At 42.4% G+C, this 23,743-nt stretch overlaps 1 protein-coding gene across 1 annotated transcript in view; it reads left to right on the forward strand.

The window, feature by feature from the left end:
* Nucleotides 1-23,743, forward strand: part of tmem163a (transmembrane protein 163a) — a gene marked incomplete at both ends in the record, with an annotated part of 70,600 nt that overhangs the window by 7,534 nt on the left and 39,323 nt on the right. Inside the window, one exon of the mRNA XM_083776579.1 lies at nucleotides 85-204. Within this exon, the coding sequence (XP_083632705.1) occupies nucleotides 85-204 (120 nt within the window). The remainder of the gene's footprint in view (nucleotides 1-84; nucleotides 205-23,743) is intronic.

The raw sequence follows: 23,743 nt of genomic DNA on the forward strand, positions 1-23,743 counted from the left end.
AACTTTCTGCTTGCCATCAATTGTCCAGGATGCTAATCATGGATATCAATGAAGTCACTGAGTTTCTCTCCGCCATCTCCGCAGGTCTTCTGGAGAGCAGCATGCGCCTGAAGCCCCACGAGGCTCAGAGCTACAGGAAGAAGGCACTGTGGGTCTCCTGGATCTCCATCGTAATCACACTCATACTGGCCGTGGCAGCTTTCAGTAAGTACATTTAATCAGGATCATTTCATCGAATTCATCCATTTACCTGTAAAGTTAAAACTACAACGGTGCTGGATTTCATATATAGGGAGTTCAGGTGGTCTTCATAGTACCAGGTATATAGTAGCATATAGCAGTATATAGATAGTAACAGGCTGGGCTACCCTGGTGGCTGAGCCGGTTATAGTGACAAAAATCACACTTGTGTGTAGTGAGCGGCGCTCTTATCGTCATACAGTACATCATCAATCATACATCACATTCCGTGCTCAGCCAATCAAATCATCACTATGTGGTATACACAAACACACAAAGGTGGGCATAGGAGGCCCTCAATAAACACCTTGAACCCCACCTTGAACACCTTGAAGTTGTGATTTGTGAAGCACTTTGCTTTTAAAAGGTGCTATATAAATAAAGATTATTATTATTATTATTATTATTATTATTATTATTATTATTATTATTATTATTATATAGTTGCAGTACGTATAGGTTTGAAGCTGGCTCATAAACAGTGTTTCCTGTCTCTGTTCCAATGCAATGCAACTTCTCTGGAATGAAATGCTGCCTTTGTTATGTGGGCATTGCTAGTGTAGAGTGTTATTAATTGCTAGATAAATAATGTTTAGAAGTGAAACAGTTGAGTTCGAGTGAGCAGTTTGTTAACCCATTCTGAACGCTACCTAATCTTATTTAGGCTGAAGAAAAAAACATGCAGAAAGTGTCCATAGTTCTGTCTCGTTTTGACAAGATACCATTGGTTAACAAGGTTATAGACAGTAGAGAAGCTTTCAGAGAAGCTAATTCCTAGTAGTCAGTATTCCAGTAAAGGGCAGACGGCTCCACCATGTGATATAACATCTGATATAACTGAGTGATCATAAACTGACACTATAAAGTGCTGCGAGTGTGCTATCTTGTGACTGCAGTCATGTCATTGAGGGAATCATTTTGAAAAAAAAAAAAAGCCTGTAAGAATGGTTATTTTCAAATGGATGGGTTGAAACAGTCAGTGGTGTAAAGTAACTAAGTAGCCTACATTTACTTAAGTACAATGTTCAGGTATTTGTACTTTACTTTTACTTGTCTTGTACTCCACTACATCTCGGATCCAAATATAAGTACAGCGAGAGAGAAAGGGAGAGAGAGAGAGACCCAGAAAAAAAGAGATGCATAGACAGAGAAAGAGAGTGGGACATTCTGTAAGGTGTAAAGCAGGGAGGAAGGCAGACAGACACAGAACTCAGTGATGGCAAACAGAAGATCGGTTGTGATCGGAGAACCCTCTTCCTCTCCAGTCCCCCTCACCTGTGGTGTACCACAGGGATCTATACTTGGCCCCCTCCTGTTTTCCATTTATATGCTCCCCCTTGGCAATATAATCCGTAGGGGAGAGCCGCCACGGTTGTAACGCGTCATGGTTGTAACGCCGCGTCATGGTTGTAACATGCACGTTATCTCTTGATTGGTCAACGCCATCATGACACCATCGCGTCAGTATGTGTACAGCAACGTACTCTACGTGCCCAGGAAGTTTGAAGTGTTTACCTTCATCCTACGGGGAATTATTGGCGAAAAACTGACTTTTCTCAAAATGCGTAAAATTTTACACCTGAAGTATATGTGGGCTACAATTTTTTTCTTTGATGTTGGTGAATAAAAATCCACCTGGATGTCTTCATGCTTATGTTCTTCATTAGTTTGCATCGTGTTTAGACGGAATGCACGTTCATTCTGGTCTGTAAGCAACGCCAAAGAACAACTTGCTAAAGTGGGTCAATTGTAACACACGCCATACCATTAAATACCATTATATATTTACATATTTGACATATTGGCCAATATTATATGTTCAGTCAGCTGTCTTTCATTACAGAGTGTATTCTAAATTAGTTTAGGGTTGTATAACATTGTACAACTCAATCAATCAAACGTTTGTTTAATCAATGTATTTTCCCATTGAACTGACTGAAACGCCTAAACTGGTACACCCGGTACTATTTAATATTTCCCTTATGTTTGATACATTTTCTTATCACATCCATGGTATGAAAACAATGTTAAGGAGTTGCTTCAAATTAAATATAATTGCTTTAAGCTTAATACCATCAAAGTTTAGTGGTATTTTCTAGCGTTGTTACATTTATCACGCATGCCGTTACAATTAATCCGATATGCGCAGAAAATGTAACACTGGAACAGCGTCCACGTTCGGTTTAATAACTCCCGACCTGTTTTATCAATTGAAAAACTTCAAGTGGTTTATGGTAGCAGACATGTGTAGGTCCGTTGCCTGAAATATTACAATATGTAGATAAACGGATTTCTGAGTAAAAGAGTGAAACATGCAAAGTGTTACAACCTTGGCGGCTCTCCCCTACTCATAATATTCAGTTCCATTGTTATGCAGATGACACACAACTATACATCCCTCTACAACCCGGTGTCACAGGTAATCTGTCCAGTCTTTTATCATGCCTCTCTGATATTAAAGACTTCCTACAATTGAATGAAGCCAAATCTGAAATTATATTATTCGGTCCCCCCAACTCCACGCAGCTATTTATCCCTGAGCTTGGTCTATCCCCCAATGTAAAAGAGGTCGCCCTTAACCTGGGTGTAATTTTTTCACTTTTAATCCGCAAGTAACACGAACCGTGCAAACTTGTTACTTCCAACTAAGGAAAATAGCCAGAATAAAAAGCTTCCTGTCACCCGCAGACTTGGAAAAGGTTATTCACGCTTTTATCTCGTCTCGTTTAGACTATTGTAACTCCATTTACTCTGGCCTATGCAAAAAAAACAATTTCTCATCTCCAACTCGTCCAAAATTCAGCTGCCAGACTGCTTACAAACTCAAAAAGACATGATCACATCACCCCTATACTAGCCAGTAGCCACCCTTCACTGGTTACCTGTTAGTTACATAATTGATTTTAAGATTTTACTTTTAAAGCAGTAAATGGTCAGGCTCCGCAGTATGACCAGGCCCTCCTTGAGACCCCCACAGCCCAGCTCATCACAAAGGGTGGCAGGGCCTTCGCAATGCCCCCAAGCTGTGGAATGCCCTGCCTATTAATGTAAGGCTCGCAAAGTCTGTGTCATGTTTTAAATCCCTTCTGAAAACCCATCTAAAATTCCCTTTGCTCATCTTATTCTATTTTTCATATATATGTGTATGCTTTCACTTTGTGCTTGCTGTTTTATTTACTGATATTTTGTTGTAGCTGTGATTATGCTGTTGCTTTTACCTCAGTTTGTTATTATGTTGTTTTTACCATGTTCTGTAAAGCACTTTGTGACCATGTCTTGAAATGTGCTATATAAATAAATTCATTATCATTTAATTATAATAATAAGGCACAGACAGACACGATCAAAATGTAAAATAAACAATATACCGGTATAATGAAGATGACGATTAAAAAAGTAAAGAGAGTTGAGGGACGGACAGACAGAGAGCTTGAATCTAGCTGGGCATCAGGGAGGATGAGACAGAATGGGATGAGGTGCGGCAGATGGGCGGGTAGGCAAGCAGGCTGGAATTAGGGATTCTGTGATGGTAGTGATGTCTCAGCTTTAAACAACAGCACCCTCATCCAACCTGTGTCCTAGTTTAAGACGTTTTACTTCTCCCTCTCTCTTCTCCCTTCTATCAGTTTAGTTTTCAATTGCCTCGTATTCTTCTCTCACGCACGCACGCACACACGTACGCACGCACACAACCTTTTAAGTAGTCATAGAATATTTATGTCCACTACGATCGATTGTTGATAATCGTGGTGCCGTTCACTGTGCGTTCAAGAAAACAAAAAAAAGGTTGTCAAACGGTCCATGCGTTCTTTTGTTATGGTCTCTCGAAAATGCCATAATGGCGGACCAGGAAGTGGAACTCCAAATGACTCTATCGGTGATCTGCAATTTACCCTATCTTGAGAAATCGATCTTTTATACCATTTAAGTGGTATAAAAGTCAGATATATAGTATAATATCATTTTGAGTCTTGGTGACAGGCCTAAACATTCTCCCCTTCCTCCCCACACACACATGACGTGGGTTTTGAGTTTTGACATCGGCCAATCATGATAAAAACAATCGGTAATGCAAAAAACTTGATCGGAGCGTCACGGTTTGGGGTTTTTTAGGGCTCTGAACCAATTTATTTTCAGTGGAAACAATCTGAATTGGTTCAATATTATAGGCAGGAAATTATTTTCTGCACCGGTTCAACCTCGGTGGAAAACGGGCCGAGACTACAAACAGGCTAATCAAATGGACCCACGGGGCACATTTGCATACAGAGATAAATTAACAGTGTACGATGCTATTGCTTCCACCTGAGTTACTTCCATAGTGTTACAGTTTCTCGTTAGTTGCAGGGCTTTCATTTGAGCACCTGCAAAGTTCCTAACTCATGTCTGTCCACTCACTGTATTCCTCTTTATCGTTATAAATCTCGCCCTCCTGACAGCCTCTCGATATGGCTGTAAACAGAATAGATATAGCCTCATTAGTGGGTAATAATGGATAGTGGATTTCCTGTATTGTGCTGAAGCCAAACATTTGAATGTAATAGGTTTTGTTGTGTTGCAGCAGGGAGAGCTGTTTCATATCCTTCAGACCAGAGGATGGGAGTCCACCTCACCACCAACAACAACACTGATTTATTTTTATGAGAAAGAGAGAGAAATATATATATAGCAAGAGAGAGAGAGAGAGAGAGAGAGAGAGAGAGAGAGAGAGAGAGAGAGAGAGAGAGAGAGAGAGAGAGAGAGAGAGAGAGAGAGAGAGAGGTGGGGGGAGGATGGAGACGAGGAGCAGCAGCCGCAGCAGCACGATGGGTACATTTTGACACAGTGTTAAATGAACATTCAGGATTCTACTGTGTAGGTCAGGAGAATGGTTAGGAAGGGTAACAATTAGGAGGGTCTGCGCTTAACCACTTGAAGAGCACTTTGCACATTTTCAACCTTATCTTCATATACATACATAATTGTTCTGTAGACCTACTAATATATAGCCTATATATTTTTTGTCTCATTTGTGGGCTGTGGATAGTTATTAGTTCATAGACCTGCCTACCAATGACGTCATTGCAGATCTCGAGGGCACACGAATGGGGATGATGATGTTCTTACATTAATTGTAAGTGAGTGAGTGTGTGTGTGTGTGTGTGTGTGTGTGTGTGTGTGTGTGTGTGTGTGTGTGTGTGTGTGTGTGTGTGTGTGCTCGCGTGTGTGCGTGCGTGTGTGCGTGCATGCGTGCGTGTGTGTGTGTGTGTGTGCGTGGCCATTTGCAGGCTACAGGGCTTACATAGTCTGGGGCTATAGGCAAGTTGGATAAGTTTGAAAGCACCTATGGAGAAGTAAGATGATGGTAGTAAAGAGAGAAATACAGAAATATTTAACTAACGGATGTGAGGAGAGATACAGAAATACTGTTGAGCCAAATACATATGGCAAGCAACTGAAACCATGCCAGTCTGTTCTCTTCATCCCATTTGACTGTTGTATTAAATGGTCCCCAAGTGAACACAGAACACAGTCATTTGGCTGAAAAAACGTACTACACCTCCCACTCTCTCTCTCTCTCTCACTCTTCTGATCTCTTTCTCTGCTGTAATTAATGTGATTTAACCTAGATACTACATAGAGCTAGGCTGAATCCAGTTGTGGGGAGCCAGGGGGTAGAATAAAATACCAATGACTAGTCAGTGATCACAATCATGCAGATGTTGTTTAGACTTATGGAGCCCTTGAGTCGAAGAACAAGCACTGTCGGGGGCCCCATGAAACATACTCATCCAGATCGTTTTTTGACAACATAATGTTGTATTATTAAAGCCCTTGCAGTCATAATAGTCTCTCAGTTGAGTCAAGATGACAATTTGACAAAAATGTCATTGGTCAATTGGTACCTGGCGATTTGGTTCAATGTTCTCGGTTCACAAGAACTAGCTGGTACATGGCCATGGGTTCTTCATCGGCATGGGATCCAACTAAGAAAAGTAAGAATCGTTTTTCTTGACCCAGGGCTGTTAAAATACTGTCCCAGATTTACAACTTACTGCATCATACAGTAGCACAAGATCTAATTAATGAGATATCCAGGCACAGAATTATCTGAATGATAGAATATGGTAATCTTTATAGTAGATGTTGTGAAAAACATCTGTAATAACAGACAGATTATTAAAGCTGTATTTCATACAGTACAGACTGTAGTCTCACGTTGATTCCTGGTAAATGGCAGGCCCTGCATGCAAACATACTCGACATTATACACTTCCTATTATTTCTGCACACTTGTCTGAAAATCATATGGCAAACACTATAGGCAAAGACATCAAAGCATGCAACCATCAAAGAAAAGCAAAACTAACGACCCGACCGGTCGTTTTCATGTATCTGCTTCTGTCTGCTTATCTCTCTCTCTCTCTCTCTCTCTCTCTCTTTAATATTCCTTCTGCCTTTCCCCCTCCTTGTTCTCTATTCCCTGTAGTTGTCACCTTCTAACCCAGATGGATATGTTAACGCAGAAAGGTTCAAAATGAGCTGCATGATGTTTGATTGTTTCTCAGCCCACCCTCAAGGGCTGTGAGTGATAGATGTACATGTAAAATGTGTTCAGCTAGCCAAACATGATGTAGGTGTCAAAAAAGCAGAGTAGCGCAGAGTAAATAGAATAGAATAGAATAGAGAATAGGACAGGTTTAGGCAACCTCTGGCACTGGTGCCAACATTGGCACAAAGGAGGGTGATCACTGGCATAAGTGTGAGAGAGGGTTTTTGAGCGGCGCTAGCCTCTCGTATGCACAGCTTTGTGTCTGTATTAGCACGGAATGTGCTCAGCTGATTGGCTGAGCACGGAAGTGTGATTTTTGGTTTATAATGAACTATTTAAAAAAGTGCAGTCAAAGAAATGATGTCCCTCACATTTGTATGTAAATAACATCCTGCGCATAATTCTACATTCATTAAAACTGAACTCGGACTGGGGAGGGAGTCTGGGAGATAGCTGGGTTATTGAGTCTAATGACCATTATAACAATGTGAAAGAAGGGAACAGGTTACATTTGTGTGATATCATCATTAAAATTAATGTTGACTATCTAGAAAATAAAAACATGGCACTCTGTTTCAAAAGGGTTGCAGACCCCTGGGACAGAACAGAACAGAACAGAACAGAACAGAACAGAACAGAACAGAACAGAACAGAACAGAACAGAACAGAACAGAACAGAACAGAACAGAACAGAACAGAACTATGGTGAATCTGTACCGTATGGTGGCGACCGTTAAATATCCTATCCATTCTAACCCGCGACCTGATAACCTTTATTTGTGCAGCGCCTTTCAAAAAAAGCTCCACAAACTACTGTGGTGGAACAAACGTTGCAAGAGGTGATACGATACAAAGACGCTACATTCTCACAGCCCCCTCTCACTGCCCTCCTTGTAATTAAGGGATGATGCATTTCCCCAGCTCACCACCACCGCCGCTGCTATTCCAGGCGTCTCGGTGGACCGATCGGAAACAATAATAGTGAAATATTTGTAACTCAGAGAGTCTACGGGTCCATTTGGTTCCATTTGTACACTCTGTGTACACCACTTTTCAACCTATCTTCATATGATTGGTCCTCACTATTCTTCTCTTTGATTTCATTTTCTTTTCTTTCTTTTTCTTTCATGTCTGTTGATTTAATTACTCGCTCAGATGTTGTCTTTCATATTTACATTTCTTCTCTTTTTTAATGTTTTACTTTTGATGTTTTGAAAAGTGGTGAAGTCGTCCTTTAAGTTAACTCAGAGTATTTTACTGTGTGACACATGCAGGCAGAGGAGTGGATAGATGATGAATCACAGCAGGCAGTCCATACAATGAAGACATGTGGATTCTGCTGTGTGCTGTGTTGTCTGCAGGTCATTCATCACATCTGCAGAAACATGTTCTCACCTGCCACCTATACCTCCCTCGCCAACCCCCCCGCCCCCTCTCACCTACTCTCCCTCACCTCCTCTTCCTACTGGGCTCCTTCTCCTTGACTCCCTCTATCCCTCTCTTTACCATGCCTCACTCCTCTCACGCCATCCATTCCCCCTTCCCATTCAGCATGTGCAATATCCTCCTCCCCTCCTTAATCCCTCCCTTAAATTACTCCCTCCGTCTTTAATATCTCTCCCCGTATCCCTCCTTCACTCCATCTCTACGAATATCTGCCTCATGCATTCCTCTCTCTCTCCCCCACCCTCTCTTGCCCTTTTCTTCTCCTGACTCTCTCTCCCCTTTTCTCCAACCCCCCTCTCTTTCTGTCGTCCTCATCCTCCATCCGCCATGTCTTGAGCTGGAAAGCTTAATTATTTATTCATTTGATTTCCCTCCAACGAACTAGAGTCTATTTACGGGTAAATACCAAGTAAACAGCAGGGAGGGAGCACCAGGCCACATAGTGTCAGATTATAGTGTCAGATTCAGAAATGGAAATCACTGTAGTTCCCATTTTTATCCTTTGTTACTTTCTTGGCCTTTGGAACAAGTTTAGGACGTCCTTTCTGTCTATTTTTCAGCAATGACAGTTCTGGCCTATTAGTCTGACTCTGGTGGTACTGTTTTACCATAGCTTTGATAGCTAATTATCTCTGGACTGGTTTGCGCTGTTGTGAGCCAATTTGTGCGCACACACTGTTTCCTCTTCATCGTTGAAGCTGTAGTAGCGTGTCAATGTGATTGAGTGGGGTCTTTAATGTGTGTGGGAGGTTAGGGTATACATTTTGGCTACTTTGGTGTATTTCGCTTCTTTAATTACTAATTACCTGGGAGAGTGCGTGCAAAGTTTCATGACAATCGGTCACAGTACAGTACAGTACAGTACAGTACAGTACAGTACAGTACAGTACAGTACAGTACAGTACAGTACAGTACAGTACAGTACAGATTTAAACCCAAGAAGGCCCATGGCTTGTTTCCATTGGGGTCCTTTATACTCAATTCATCGAAGTCATTGTCATTGCGCCTCTTGCTGATTTGCCCCACTATATCCTTCTGGAGGGGTAGGAGCGGTGGCCATGATAGCTTCCAACTTCCTTCTCCGCCACCACCTCAAACTGTCAAGATTAGCCCCTGCAACAGAGCCAGCTTTCTTCACCAGCGTGTTCAGTGTGCTAGTGTCCCTCATGTGATGCCCCCAGCAGTTGTTCAGTGTGCTAGTGTCCCTCATGTGATGCCCCCAGCGTGCAGTTGCAATGGAGAGGGCATTGGTCGAACTGGTAGAACATTTGCAGCATCCTGTTGAACACATTGAAGGGCTTGATGCTTCTCCGAAAAAACAGCTTGCTCTGTACTGTAGACTAGAGAGTCTGCATTGTCAAGCCATCTTATAGCGTTACGTTCATGCGTGTAGTGTACACTACTTACAGTAGGTATCCCAGTGGTGCTGAGGACAGGGGGTAAAGATGAATTCTACCATTCACCACCACCAGTTCTAATCATATGCAACCTGGACCTGCATGCCCCTCCCATCTCTGGTGTATATTCAGATTCAATGATATATTCACAAGCTGAAATACAGTTGTTGTGGTTTTTTTCTAGACCTATTAGTCTCCAGTGTCCCTCTGTCACAGCAGGCTGCCGTGTTCTGAGCCCAGGGCGATGAATCCATCTTTATCACGCATGGCCCAGTGACTTTATGTTCCGCTTGTAGACATTTAACTCCCAGAGGTGATGGTTGTCTGTGTCTCTGGCCTTTGTTCCCTTCCTGCAGGAGCCTTGGGCTTGCTGTGTATTAACTATAGCTAAGGTTGGTGTGTTGTACGCTCTGTGACTAGTGGGGGGGAAAGGAGGTCTACAGTATCTATCTTTGTACCTGTTTATGCTTCTTGCAGCTGCAAACAGAATAAAAGGCTGAATCAGAAAAAGTACCGTATGGTACCTCAGAGCAGAAATCAACACGATTAGTCAACACAGTTATGGTATTTGGGATAAATCGTAAATAAATGTAAGCGAAATGTGGTATGGAGTTTTACAGTATGTTCACCTTTCTTCATTGTGGCTTTCACATCCTAGGGTGAAATGTATAGTGTGTTACAACATTTCAGCTGGGGGGGGGGGGGGGGGGAGTCTGAGACACATATTTACACATATTTACAGAACAATCAAATTAATTAAGGAGGATTTCATCTATAAATGCATACATGCATTTGTTGGATGATGTCTTTATTCATACTATTAATAAAGGTGTTATCCTATAATAGATTGTCCACGAGGGAAATTAATTTTGCTTATGGGTCAATAAGGACTAGATAATAAGATCACACCCGTGTGAAGTGAGGGGCGCTCTGATCATCGTACATCATCATCAAGATTGGTGGTCCCTTATTGGCCAAGGGTTCCCACCGACATACATATGCCGATTTGCTCAGACACATATGACGTACATTCTCCATTCATTGTCAATGGCATTTTTTTTTTTTTTTTACTTTAAATTTTTATCCCACAATTTTGTAACCCAGTTTTCTTTTCACCCAGTGCCAATTATCTAATGTAATCCTGGGCGCTACACTTCCTCTGCCAAACTGGGGGGGCAGCGGACTGACCTCATGCCTCCTTCTATGCATGAGGAGTCCAAGCTGCTTCTTTTCACCTGACAGAGGGGAATTTCCCCGGCCGGACGTAGCGCGTGGAAGGGACACGTTATTCCGTCCAGTTCCTTTCCCCTCCATCAGGCGCCCCGGCTGGCCAGGGGGAGGTAGTTTTAGAGACCAGGATTACGGCATGTTTTTGTGAGGGTACCTACCCTAGGGGACACGGGGAGAACATGCAAACTCCACACAGAAAGGCCCTATCGCCAACCCCCGCCTCGGGTATGGGCACTGATGACGCGGAGGAGGGAACACGCCGCCAGTGCCCACAGCGTCCCCAGCGGGAATCGAACCCAGGACCTTCTAGCTGTGAGGCGACAGCACTACCAACTGTGCCACCGTGCCCTCGGTCAATGGCATTTTTAATGTTCGTTCAGACAAAACAAACATTAAACTCTATAGCCGTTTAACGCCCCTCAAGAAAAGGAGGTAAATTATACATTGCTTGTGTTAGTTCAGTTCAGTCAGGTATACTCGAGAGGATGCTGCATTAGGTGTATACAGTGTTATGCAAGACCCATACGTCATACGCTGATGTGGCAATTAGCTGACCAATTGGACAGGGTATTTAAACTATCTAAGTATGTGTTCCTTCTGCGTTTCTTCTGCATATTATGCGTTCCTGGTTGTTGTTATGCACTGTTTGCTCCCACCTACACCCCAGATCTGCTCGTAATTCAGACGGCGCATTAGTCTGACAACGTGGCTTCGCGTGAGGTTAGGGTTAGCAATGGGGTGAGTTGGACCAACGTGCCGTCGGAATAATGACTGGGCTCTGCTATTAGTTATGTTCCCCACAGGGCATTGTTATTGTATACATTCTATAATTGTCTCCACCAGGCCGAAGGCCTAGGGGGAGAGTATGTTTTGCACTCCGTCCGTCCGTCCGTCCGTCCGTGTGTGTGTCCGTGTGTGTGTGTGTCCGTCCGTCCGTGTGTCCGTGAGCAGCTAATCTCGGCCACCGTTAACCCGGTCGATGCCAAATTTTGCACACACACTCCCTGGATGCCAACGATGAACCTCTGCCCCAAACTTTCCAGAACGGCCTGTTATAGCGCCACCAAGAGGCCGCTTTGTGCAAAACAAGTTTTTGCACAGTACACCTACAGATTTTGTCCAAACATCACGCAAATTCGTACACAGTCTCTCTAGAGCCATTCAACGAAACCGGTCTTTCAGATTTCCAGAACGGCCTGTTATAGCGCCACCAGGAGGCCGCTCCAGGAGGCCGCTTTGTGCAAAACAAGTTTTTGCACAGTACACCTACAGATTTTGTCCAAACATCACGCAAATTGGTACACAGTCTCTCTAGAGCCATTCAACGAAACCAGTCTTTCAGATTTCCAGAACGGCCTGTTATAGCGCCACCAGGAGGCCGCTTTGTGCAAAACAAGTTTTTGCACAGTACACCTACAGATTTTGTCCAAACATCACGCAAATTGGTACACAGTCTCTCTAGAGCCATTCAACGAAACCAGTCTTTCAGATTTCCAGAACGGCCTGTTATAGCGCCACCAGGAGGCCGCTTTGTGCAAAACAAGTTTTTGCACAGTACACCTACAGATTTTGTCCAAACATCACGCAAATTCGTACACAGTCTCTCTAGAGCCATTCAACGAAACCGGTCTTTCAGATTTCTCAGACTCCATCCTGATTGGTTAAGATTGGCTTCCAAAGTTCACAGGAGTGCTCAGTTTCAAACAAAATGCTGCAAATCATGAACACATCGCGTGATTTCCGTGAAATTGTGCACCCACATTCCCACTAGGCAGAGGACGAAATGCCACATGAACAATTTCAACTCAGCCTCAAGGTGGCGCTATAACTGGCCGAAAAGTGTTTTTACCTCTAACTGCACGGATCTGTGGATAACTTTGTATGCCAACTCCCTAGAGGCCAAGGAAAAACCTTTGCCTGGAATTCTTCACATCTGCTCATCCTGGTGGAGACCTGTGCCCAATAGGGCACTTTTTCTAGTTAAATATTGGTTCAATCTATTCATGAGTTATCTGACTGAACTACGATATAATTCTAAAAGACATATCTTTTTAAAAAATGGAAAAAATTATGTTTAAGAATTTACATAATGCTGGTCCAGCAACATTTTTCAAAAGTAACTTTATGGGGAAATCATGTCACATTAGAGAACGAGGTCCTCACTCTGTTTTCACATGAGTTCCATGATCCAACTGTTGACTCATCCGTTTTAGTCCACATACACAACAGCGTGACACAAGTCATTTGGGTTCCCCTTGTGCTGAGCTGTAACAATGGTGTACAATGTGAAAGAGTGAAAGTAAGTGAGGCTACAGATTGGCTCTTGTGCTGTCTATTTACGCTATGTTAATTTTTGATGGTGGAGCATCTCATTACTAGCTGCATGTTGCTATTAAATGGTGGGTAAGAGGTTGTTTCATTGTTTAATAGCACACAGGATGGTATTTGCAAAGTAAATGGCCTGAACCAATTTCCAATTAGCCTATGTTTAATGGCATTTTTAAGATTTTCCAAATTGTGGTAAATAACGGGTTTCTCTATATGTTATTGTACTATTGAAAGAACGGGATTGCAATGCTAACATTTAACCACTTAAGCTTATTTTATAGAAAATGTTTAAGAAGTAGTGAAAATAGTTGATCTGCTGTTTTCACTAGTCTGGGTCACGGGGCAAATGTCTAATTTCTCTTTTGGGTCTCCAGCTACAACATTTGGGAACCACTGTGCTAAAGCATATGCAATTTTGCGCAGAAGCATAGACGTTCTCCCCCTTCACTGTTTGAAAGATAACCTACGGTCATCAAATGTCTTTTTGTATAGGAATAATGTACAGCGAGCCCGTCATTACTGAAAAATATACCTTGACAGGGTGACGCAAGACTGACGCAAAGTGGAATTCCTGCTTCACTGCCTGAAATCTTGCCACAGCAGCTGTGTTGTAAGTCCATGTGGCAATACAAAGTTTGAAATGTGACCCTTAAAGCGCATCACTCTACTGTACATACTGTACTATGATTGGACACACTGTTGAAAGAAAGTGACACAGTTTAAGTCATTAATGTTTACCCCGCAGTACAGTGGATGCTGCCGTTTACCTCGGAGGCCAAAGTTCTGACTGGGAAGGGTAGTCCAGAATGTTCCATAACCTCAGATCACATGACTACAGTATAGAGATTATGTGTGATGTTTGGACAAAATAATAGTAATGTGTATAGTAAAGGTCTTCAGCAAAAATCGGCCTCCTGGTGGCGCAATAACAGGCCAACGTGAACATTTTGGGGCAGAGGTTCTTCCCTGATCTCCATACCTTCGGGCTTGCAGAGGCAAAAATAGCCTGCTTGTGTAAAACAATAAAATTATTACCAATTGCCTGAATGCCCCCTCCCCTCAGTTAAAAATCACTATGGAGATAGAAAGCAATACCAGATTTTTTGTAACCCTCATCTTTTAATTGTTATCATTACAAACCAGTAAATTAACCCTTGCCGCCTCCTGTTTTCATAAAATTATAGCTGATCTACAAGCTCACAATATGTTGCCTCGCAATGTGTTGTGAGCTTGTATGTTTGCAGAATGTTCGCCACAAAATAGGGATACTGGAGCTTGAAGCTACAGAGCCAGTAGCTGTTGCTCCTCCAGTAAGGCTTAATCACACCAGATACTCATCTACTCATCTTCTCACCTCCTCTTCAGCACCAGGACGATACGCATGCACGCACGCACACACACACGCACACGCACACGCACACGCACACGCACACGCACACGCACACGCACACGCACACGCACACGCACACACACACACACACACACACACACACACACACACTTGCCACGTTCTTTTCAGAATCATCATGACATTTAGTAGATTAGACACAGACACAGATAAAGACACTTTGCCGGGAGTTTTCAAGATCAACCCAAAAGCAGAAAGTGTAAGCAATGTTTTGTGTGCAAAAACCGAAGAGCATAAACCATAATCAGGGTGAAGAGACAAAACAGGTAACAGAGTAGCCTACAGCAGTTGATAGATCCCAGACTAGAGCTTCAAAATAAAGGAGAAAATAAATGCAGATTGTAACACATGAAACACCCAATCAACATCCCCACTCGCACAGATAGAGCATGCACACACATGCATTATGCATGCACAAGTCATCCTCACAGCTACTGACATACAGTATGTGAGATGTGAGAGGTGCAGTAAGGAGTGATACATGTCTCTGGTTGACAGTATCTGAATAACTTTGTGAAGTAAGGTCATAGTAACAGTGGAATGTATCTTACGGGAGCTGTGACGCAATCGTAGCTGTCAAAATCGTTAAGCACACCGTTTTTTTAAACACCGTGATTGCTCCTGCTTCAATTGATTTATTTTACTGATGGTTGTTCTGTATAAAGTTCCTTTGTAATTTACCCTGATTTATAATGTTTGATGTATTATCTTGTGACTATATTTTATGTATTGTAACCTTGGCTACGTTGAAAATGAGGGCTTGCCCTCAACTGCATTCCGAGTATAAATAAAGGTGAGAAAGAAAGAGAAAAGACACACGCATGCCACACCACCGCAGGGTGCAGTGCCAGTTGTCCCAAAAAGGCACTGCTGTAGAGGCCCCAACGCATAATATCTTGGTGGGTTTCTCTAGTGGTGGAAAAGGAAGCAATATAGGTGGCAAGTGAAGTCTTGTTTTATTATTGGCCTTTTATAGGCTGTTAAGGTACTTAGACTTTTAGAGGATTTCAAACCTACAAATAATATGGGGCAACTCAAATAAATAATCAAAACAATCTTGTCCTAACCTTTAAACAGAGAAAACACTGACTTACCTAGCAAACACAGAAAATAAAAGTAATGCTAATCCAAACGGGCTGCTCTAACTCACCTACGCAAAAGGTGGCAGTTACAATAAGCAAGCACCCATATTCCATTTAACTGTATCAAAGTACTGACTCTTACAGACTCTCAGTGACTCGACATGACATGTACAACGCTGAATTAAGAGCAAACTAGAGGACACACTACACTTTTAGTGGCACAAAGTATTGACATGACAACCAATTGCTCTGAAAGTGAAAGTCCAACATCTAAACCACTAGACCAAAGGGATATCCCTATGGACCAGGGGAGATATTAGACTTTTGAGGCCATCAGGCTGAGGCTCTGAGCCACTGCTAAAAATGAGAAAAACACACTCGTAGCCACGATGAGCCTCCTCCCACTGGGAAACCCGATCCGGGTCACGGGCCTCACGGCACCGATGTAACGCCCGTGATTTGAACTTGGGTCTCTCTCGTGAAAGTCCAACATCTTAATCACTAGACCAAAGGGATATCCCTATGGACCGGGGGACATACAGTATTAGACTTTTGAGGCCAACTCAGGCCATCAGACAGAGGCTCTGAGTCACTCTACATTTACTCTGTGTATTTGGTTGTCTCTAAAAAGCACGATGGTCCCACTCCGTAAGCTCCTACCATATATGAACCATCAGCACCCGTGGACTATTTTTACATCGCCCCGCCCTCCGATCAGCCAAGGTTGTTATTGAGAAGCATGTGTGGAAGTGCTTTTTCTCTATCTCTATGCGTGTGTGTGTGTGTGTGTGTGTGTGTGTACTGTGTACGTACGTGCACCAGGCACATTTGGCCATTGCTTAATTGTGTGTTTGTATGAATGGTGTGTGTGCATGTGTGCGTGCGTGTGTATGCCGGTGCTGTGCAATGATCCTTGTTAGGACTTAACAGTATACAGTGTTGCTGTAACACCCTGGTTATCCATAATAGAGGTGTAGAATTCCCCAGCCACTCCAGACAGCTATGTCTGGATAGCTGCATACTGTATTCATCATCTACTCAGGCTTTTGTGAACACCTCGGACAGTTTTTATTTCGTTCATTTTAGCTGCCACGCCCCCTTCCTATACAAATTACAAACCCACACTTTTAGATGGAAACGGGCTCCAAAGATATTTTCACTTTGTTGCGTTTTCACCTTCCGAAAATGCCGTTCTAGTCTAAAGGGACCCCAGCAAACAATACTTATATATATTTTATATATATATTTTGCCGTTTTCTATGGACACCGTTCTCATGTAAAGGGGGCCTCAAACGTCATTTTAAAGACCCAGTGAAATGAAAAATAAGTGTTCATCATATGAGCATACCAAACAAATTTGAACATTTTCATTTTTGTGTATTTTTATATTAAAAATATATTTTTTTAATATGAAAACGAAAAATTTCTGCGTGATGACGTGGCGAGGCCCACAGCAATAAAAGCCAATAAAAATGAAGCTCACCCGTTTCATTCCCATTGCTGCATCATCCTCCAAACACAGGTGCTTTTGATTACAAACTACTCCGTTTTTAATCCCATTCAAGATGACATCCAGACAGTGTATTATTCGGTACAACTTAATCATCACGCTAATATGTATCTGAAACATTATAGGGTAGAAATAAGCCAGCCCCATAGCAGTAAACTGGTACAGCTGTCCGACTATCTGACTTGTAAACAAACACACTCCATTTATCCTGCGTGTACCGCCCCATCGCCTGAAGGGATGCGACGCTCTGATTGGTTCAGAAAATTCAGAGCCAGCGTTTCAAGCTGAAACTTAAAAATAAAATGCCCAGATTGAGAAGTACCCTGTTGACCAGGTGTAACTAATCAGTGCTGATTACACCTCAGTAATGGCTGCGCCTAGGGCGGCGCCCTCTGTGGATTCGTCTACCGGCAGACAGAGAACTAACAAACACAATCAATACAATCAACAAATACAATCAACACAGGATTGGACGACATAACACAAGTGATAACAAGATAACCAACAATCAGAGTGGGATGAGACGAAGGAAACAAGCTACAAGGGCAGGCAAGAAGGGACAAGAATGCTACTACAAAATACGACACAAGAGCACACTTCAAAATAAGGCACAGGAATGCAGATCTTGACAGTAAATTTGTCAGTGTAATTTTTTCACAGCATAGTTTTACAGATGTATTTAATGGTTTAAAATGAACTGTATCATGTATTTAAGTGCACTAGCTGTCACATACAAATTGAAAGACCCTTGTTTTACTAGCAAAATGTTCAACACTTTGCTGTGTAGATTACATTTCAGCTTCACATACAGTATCTTGCATCAGTTCGATGACAGCTGCCTCTGTATGTTTGATCTCACCAGGGAATACTTTTATTCATGCTTGCATGGTGCAAGAATCAAGCTTCTATAATAGACTATATTGATCTAAGGACACAGTGAAAGTCCTCAGTGTTCTTTGTATCCTTTTGTAACTCCGGGAAGCCCCATTTGGTTAGATTTCTAAACTCTCTGAGTTAAATTACCCCTCAGGATTTGACTGTGTTTAGCTTTACTCCCCCTGAGCAGATTGGAGCAGAAAGGACCCAGCGGTGAAACTCACAGAGAAACCTGCAACCGGTCCCCGGTCTGATCGATTGTAAACTGATCCTGGCATTGCATCCATTACCAAGCGGCCCGGGCCTTCCTAATAACAGCAATTTGTTACCTGGGAACGCGTTATAATGCAGCCCGGCATGGCCTTGGGGAGAGAAGGCTGGTGATAGCATAATGTGCTTTAATGCACGTATGTGCTGCAACACCTCTCTCATCCTCCCCACCCCGCCCTCATCAGTGCTGCAGAGCTGGATGTCAAACCTCATACCAGAGAGCTGATGGGACACGTCGTCACTCAGAGAGAAAGAGAGGGGCGGGGGTAACAAAAAAAAAACAAGAGAGAGGGACAAAGAAATAGAGGTGTGAAGACTGGAAATCGGAGAGAGAGAGAGAGAGAGAGAGAGAGAGAGAGAGAGAGAGAGAGAGAGAAATTAAATAATACAGAGAGATACAGAAATAGGAATAGGAATGAAATAAATGAGAGTGAGAGAGAGAACGGAGGGAATGAGAGCAGTGGACATAATGATGTGAGAAAATGGCGGCGGTGGCAGCACAGACCAGTAGATAATTTATCTTCATTTCCCCCCCCCCCCCCCCCCCGTCTCCTTCTCAGGGAAACCAAGGCGTGTGTGTGCGTGCACATGCATGCACGTGTGTGTGTGTGTGCGTGCAATCCATACATGCATGCGTGCAAGAGAGAAAGAATTTGTGTTTGTGGGAGAATGACAGAAAGAGAGTGGCGACTGGCGAGTTGAATAGGGAGAATAAAGATTGAACAGACAGACAGACAGACAGAGTGGTTCCCAAGGAGACATAAGAGGCATATAGCTAGGTGTCAGCATATAGGGAGGGGTGTGTGAGAGAGTGAGAATGAGAGAACAGTGTGTTAGAAGGTCTTACTGCCAGCGATCCCCACAAGCCGACGTTAAGCAGGCAGCGACATGACACCACACAGCCAGCAGGCGCTGTGTAGAGTGCAGTGACCCTCAAACCCCACCCTGCAACATGTTCATTTAACTCTGCTGGGCTCGATGCTACACTTTTACATTTTCAGACGCAATGTGTGCATCTTGGCAGACAGATTTCGAGTTATGTGTGAATTCCTTTGCTATTTCCTCCACTTCTAAGTGAAATTGTATCAACACCTGAAAGGTTACAAATAGTTTCCCTCAATCTGTCTGTATCCACCAACCAGCCAGCAGTATTCAAGGCCATGTTCTGACCCATACACACGTGTGCACGTCTCAGTAAGAAAGTAAGGCAGAATCACAGAGACGGAAATAGAAGGAATGATTCAATGTGTCTATTGCAGCGTGTTGAGCCAGCGAGGGCTTTCATCACCTCAGCCATATATCGGATCTGATTTGGCTGAAATTGAGTTTTTGTTTGAGGACAAATAGCCCCAAGCTTTGAACATGTCAAGTCCCCAGCTACACCCAATCGAGTTTATTGATCTACAAGGTGATGGGCCCTGTATTCCATTATAATCTCAAAATCCTGTCCGGGGACCCCCAGGGGTCCTTGGGTTGGGTACCAGGGGGTCCCCAGCTAAATGAGTTAATATAGCGTCACAAACATTTTGAAACACTTTAACCATATTTTATACATGTGTGCTAATCTTTGAATATATATATTTTGAATATATATATTTTAAAGACATCCTTTCTAACTCAAATCTTTGCTTCTGTGGGTCCCTGGCACAAAACATTTTCAGATGGGGTCCACGGCCATATCATTTTGGGGGTCCTTGGCATGAAACAGTTCTGTATGCCATCTATAAGCTTTATAAGACAGCTGCTGAGTGACCATCTTCGCAATCAAAAGCCTACCACATGTTGCTCTGGTCATCTGAACATGAACCCCATCCCTATTATGGGACAAAAATAGCCAATCTATAGCTCACAACAATGCACAACACGATGCATTGTGAGCTTGTAGAAAGGCTATTTTAAGTGAAGAGATTTGGTATATATAGAGGGAATGGGGGGCAAGAGCAGACCAAGTACAGAGCCCTGGTGGACTGCAGTCAATTTACTACAGTATGTTTAAGTTGCTAAAGGCCTTTTTCAAATGTTTAAGTACTTTCCATATAATCTCATACCGGTATTCCATATATTTCACGGTGTCCAATGCTGTCCATTATCTGTTGCTCTCTCAAGATGTTAAAAATGTAATGAATACATGTGTCCATATAAACTTCTCTACACCGGTGGGGTGGGAGCAGCTATATCTTTGGGAGAGCTCTTGTCTGCATGGATGTATTGTTGTATTGTTTGTGTACTGTATATGCATCGCACTGTTCATCTGTGTTGAGGACGCCCTCTAAAACCGCTGATAATATTATGACACATATACTGCTTCCTGGTTATTATATTGTTTTGTCATTGCCTGCTTTGCTCTTTGAAAACCACTTTATTGCAAGAGTATTCTTTATATGAACACATTCCCCCTGTCACCACAAATGATTAGATTAAATCAGCCTGTTTGTTGAAGCAGGCAGATTTATCTTCTGACTAGAGCCTGACCGATGTATCTGTCTGGCTGTTATATATCCACCATAATTTGAAGTTTTTTTTTTATCTCACAATTTTTGTAAGCCATTTTTTTCACCCAGTGTAAATTGTCTAATACTGGACGCTACACTCCCTCTGCCAACCTGGGGAGAGCAACGGACTGACCTCATGCTTCCTTCAATGCATGAGGAGTCCAAGCCGCTTCTTTTCACCTGACAGGGGCGTTTCCCTGGTTGGATGTAGCGCATGGTTATTCCAACCAGTTCCTTTCCCCTCCCCTCGCAGACGCAGTATAGAGATCAGGATTACTTTGATGTTTTGATGACATCGGTGTTGACAGCTGATTTGTCTTGTGTTCCCACATTCAACTGTTTTTTCAAATTGATAAGAAAATATCGGGTAAACTATTTGTAATGGTGGGCTAGGACTCCAAAATCGGGATTGTTATCGGAACCAAAAATCTAGCATTAATCAATCTACATTTTCCACTGCCTGAACAAGTGTGACTATAAAGCTGTCAGTATTGTTGTTGTCCATTAGGGCTCAGTTTCACTTACATGTTTGGATCGGTTTACATATTCCCTAATGAGTACAGTCAATTCAAATCTTGCTCTCATTGGACAGATTATTTTAGGCTTTATTTCACTCTGGGTTTCACTTAGAAATTGTTCTTGACATTGAAAATGACTGAAGTGAAACCAATACTAATGACATTCTTTTATGATGGCTGTTAAGTCCGGCTGGTAATTCCTCTTTGCAGGGTTGCTCATAAAATATTTTGTTCCAGCAATATAGTAAATAGCTCACAAGTATTGACAATAACTAATATCACACATTTCATTCAAGGTATTAAACATTTGGTACATATCTTCAGCCAGTGTGACATTGAGGTTGTCGATTAAAACAATTCTGATCCATAAAATGTAAAAATCAATACAAATATTATTGAAAAAAAACAAAAAAACAATTCTGATCCAGCCTTATTAAAACTATGTTTGCCTTTTTGTTGCTTTGGTTGGATAACAGTACTTTTATGGTTGCCTAATCATTTATGTTTATGTGGCAGCTGGCTGCTATTCTTCACCACAGCCAGTGACACGAAAGCACTGAGCAGATGCACATTCAGTATAGCAGTGGTTCTAAAAGTGGGGTCTGGGCATGGGCGGAGCTTGGGGGGGTGCAGGGGGGCACTGCACCCCCCTGGCAAAAATAAATAAATATGTTTTTATTTTTATTTTTTTAACTTAACTTCTGGCTTCTGACTGTAGTTTGTAATCATCTCTCTTATCATGATATGATGACTCGCTGTACGGCTGTAGTGCATGTGTGTATGTGTGTGAGCTGCTGTACTACCTAAATAACTCATTTTTAGGGGTTAGGGCATTGTAAAAAGTAGTTTGTAATCATCTCTCTTATCATGATATGATGACTCGCTGTACGGCTGTAGTGCATGTGTGTATGTGTGTGAGCTGCTGTACTACCTAAATAACTCATTTTTAGGGGTTAGGGCATTGTAAAAACGCTAAAATAATAAAATAAAGGTAAAAGAAATCGGGTGTCGTTCGCCAAGCAGTCGCACCCCCAGGCGTCAAGTTCAAGCTCCACCTATGGGTCTGGGGTCCTTGAAGCCAGGGTTTCAGGGGCCCCCAGCAAAATGTGTTAATATAGCATCACATCAGTTTAACCACTTTTTTTACATGATTTTTTGGGGAGCTTTTGTGCCTTTATTGATAGGACAGTAGACTGAAATGGGGAGAGAGATGGGGAGTGACACGCAGCAAAGGTTGTCAGGATCGGGATTTGAACCCGCGACACACTGTCAGGCTGGCATTGCAGCCTAGGGTGCCTGGACCACCACACCGGCAGCCCGGGCCAGTTTAACCACTTTTATACTATTGAATAATAATATACTATTGAAACTTTGAAAGATAGCAGATCAATAAGCTCACAGCTTTTGCATTGGTTGCTCCCACACTGTGGAACACCCTGCCCATTATACGATAAGACATGCAGAGTCTGTTGACGGTTTTAAGAACTTGTTAAAAAGGTATTTATTTTGTAAGCATTTTTTGTCTTATGATTTTTTTTACTTGACCTATTGTGCATTAATGTTTTGCCCTTCCTCTTGTTGCTGTATTGCTCTTTATTGTTTTACCTTTGTTGTCCATTGTACAGCACTTTGTAACACTGTTTTGAAAGGTGCTTTATCCATAAAATGTACTTACTTACTACTGAGGTACTAATCAGGTACGCCCTAAACATCAAACAACAGGTTTGATCTATAAATTCACAACATGTTGCACTGTGAGCTTGTAGATCTGGTATTTTTGGCAAAGAGATTTGGTGTAGGGGAAAAGGAGGGGATCAAGTACACAGTAAACCCCTGGGGGGACCCTGGTCAATGAATGTATAAGTGGTTAAAGCAACAATGAACCATTTTTACTTTCGTTCTTTCTTATCATTTCAGATGGCCTATTTTCTCTCGGGTTGGCTTTGAGGAACTACTGTAGTCATGATTGGCTGCCCTGAGTGGGCCGAGTCTGAACCCAGACTCTGAAACGTTGCCTAAGCCAATGGGAGTGCCTCCTGAGCCCTGAAAGGCTGCAACGCGTTAGTTTTAACCCAGACTCTGCAACGCCGCAGTATAACTCTACAGCGGCTAATGTTATGAGCTAACTGGATCTACAGAACAAAACACAGTGAATGAACCAACAAAATCATGTCGAAAAACGAACGCAAACAATGGCCGCGAGGTTGTCACAGAGAGTCTGATTCAAATACATTTAAACAAAACGTCCAATCCTAAACCCTAATCCTTCTGAACAGTGATCCTTTCAATTATGTTATGTTACTTATGTAACTGATATTTGTGTCCAATAATGTTGAGTTTCCAATAATGTTAAGTGACACATCTGATGCTTCTTTAATAATCTTAAATCCAAATTTCATTTAGTAGTATATAGT

The sequence above is a fragment of the Protomyctophum parallelum genome, assembly GCF_964188405.1.
Source record: "Protomyctophum parallelum genome assembly, chromosome: 11".
Taxonomy (NCBI): domain Eukaryota; kingdom Metazoa; phylum Chordata; class Actinopteri; order Myctophiformes; family Myctophidae; genus Protomyctophum; species Protomyctophum parallelum.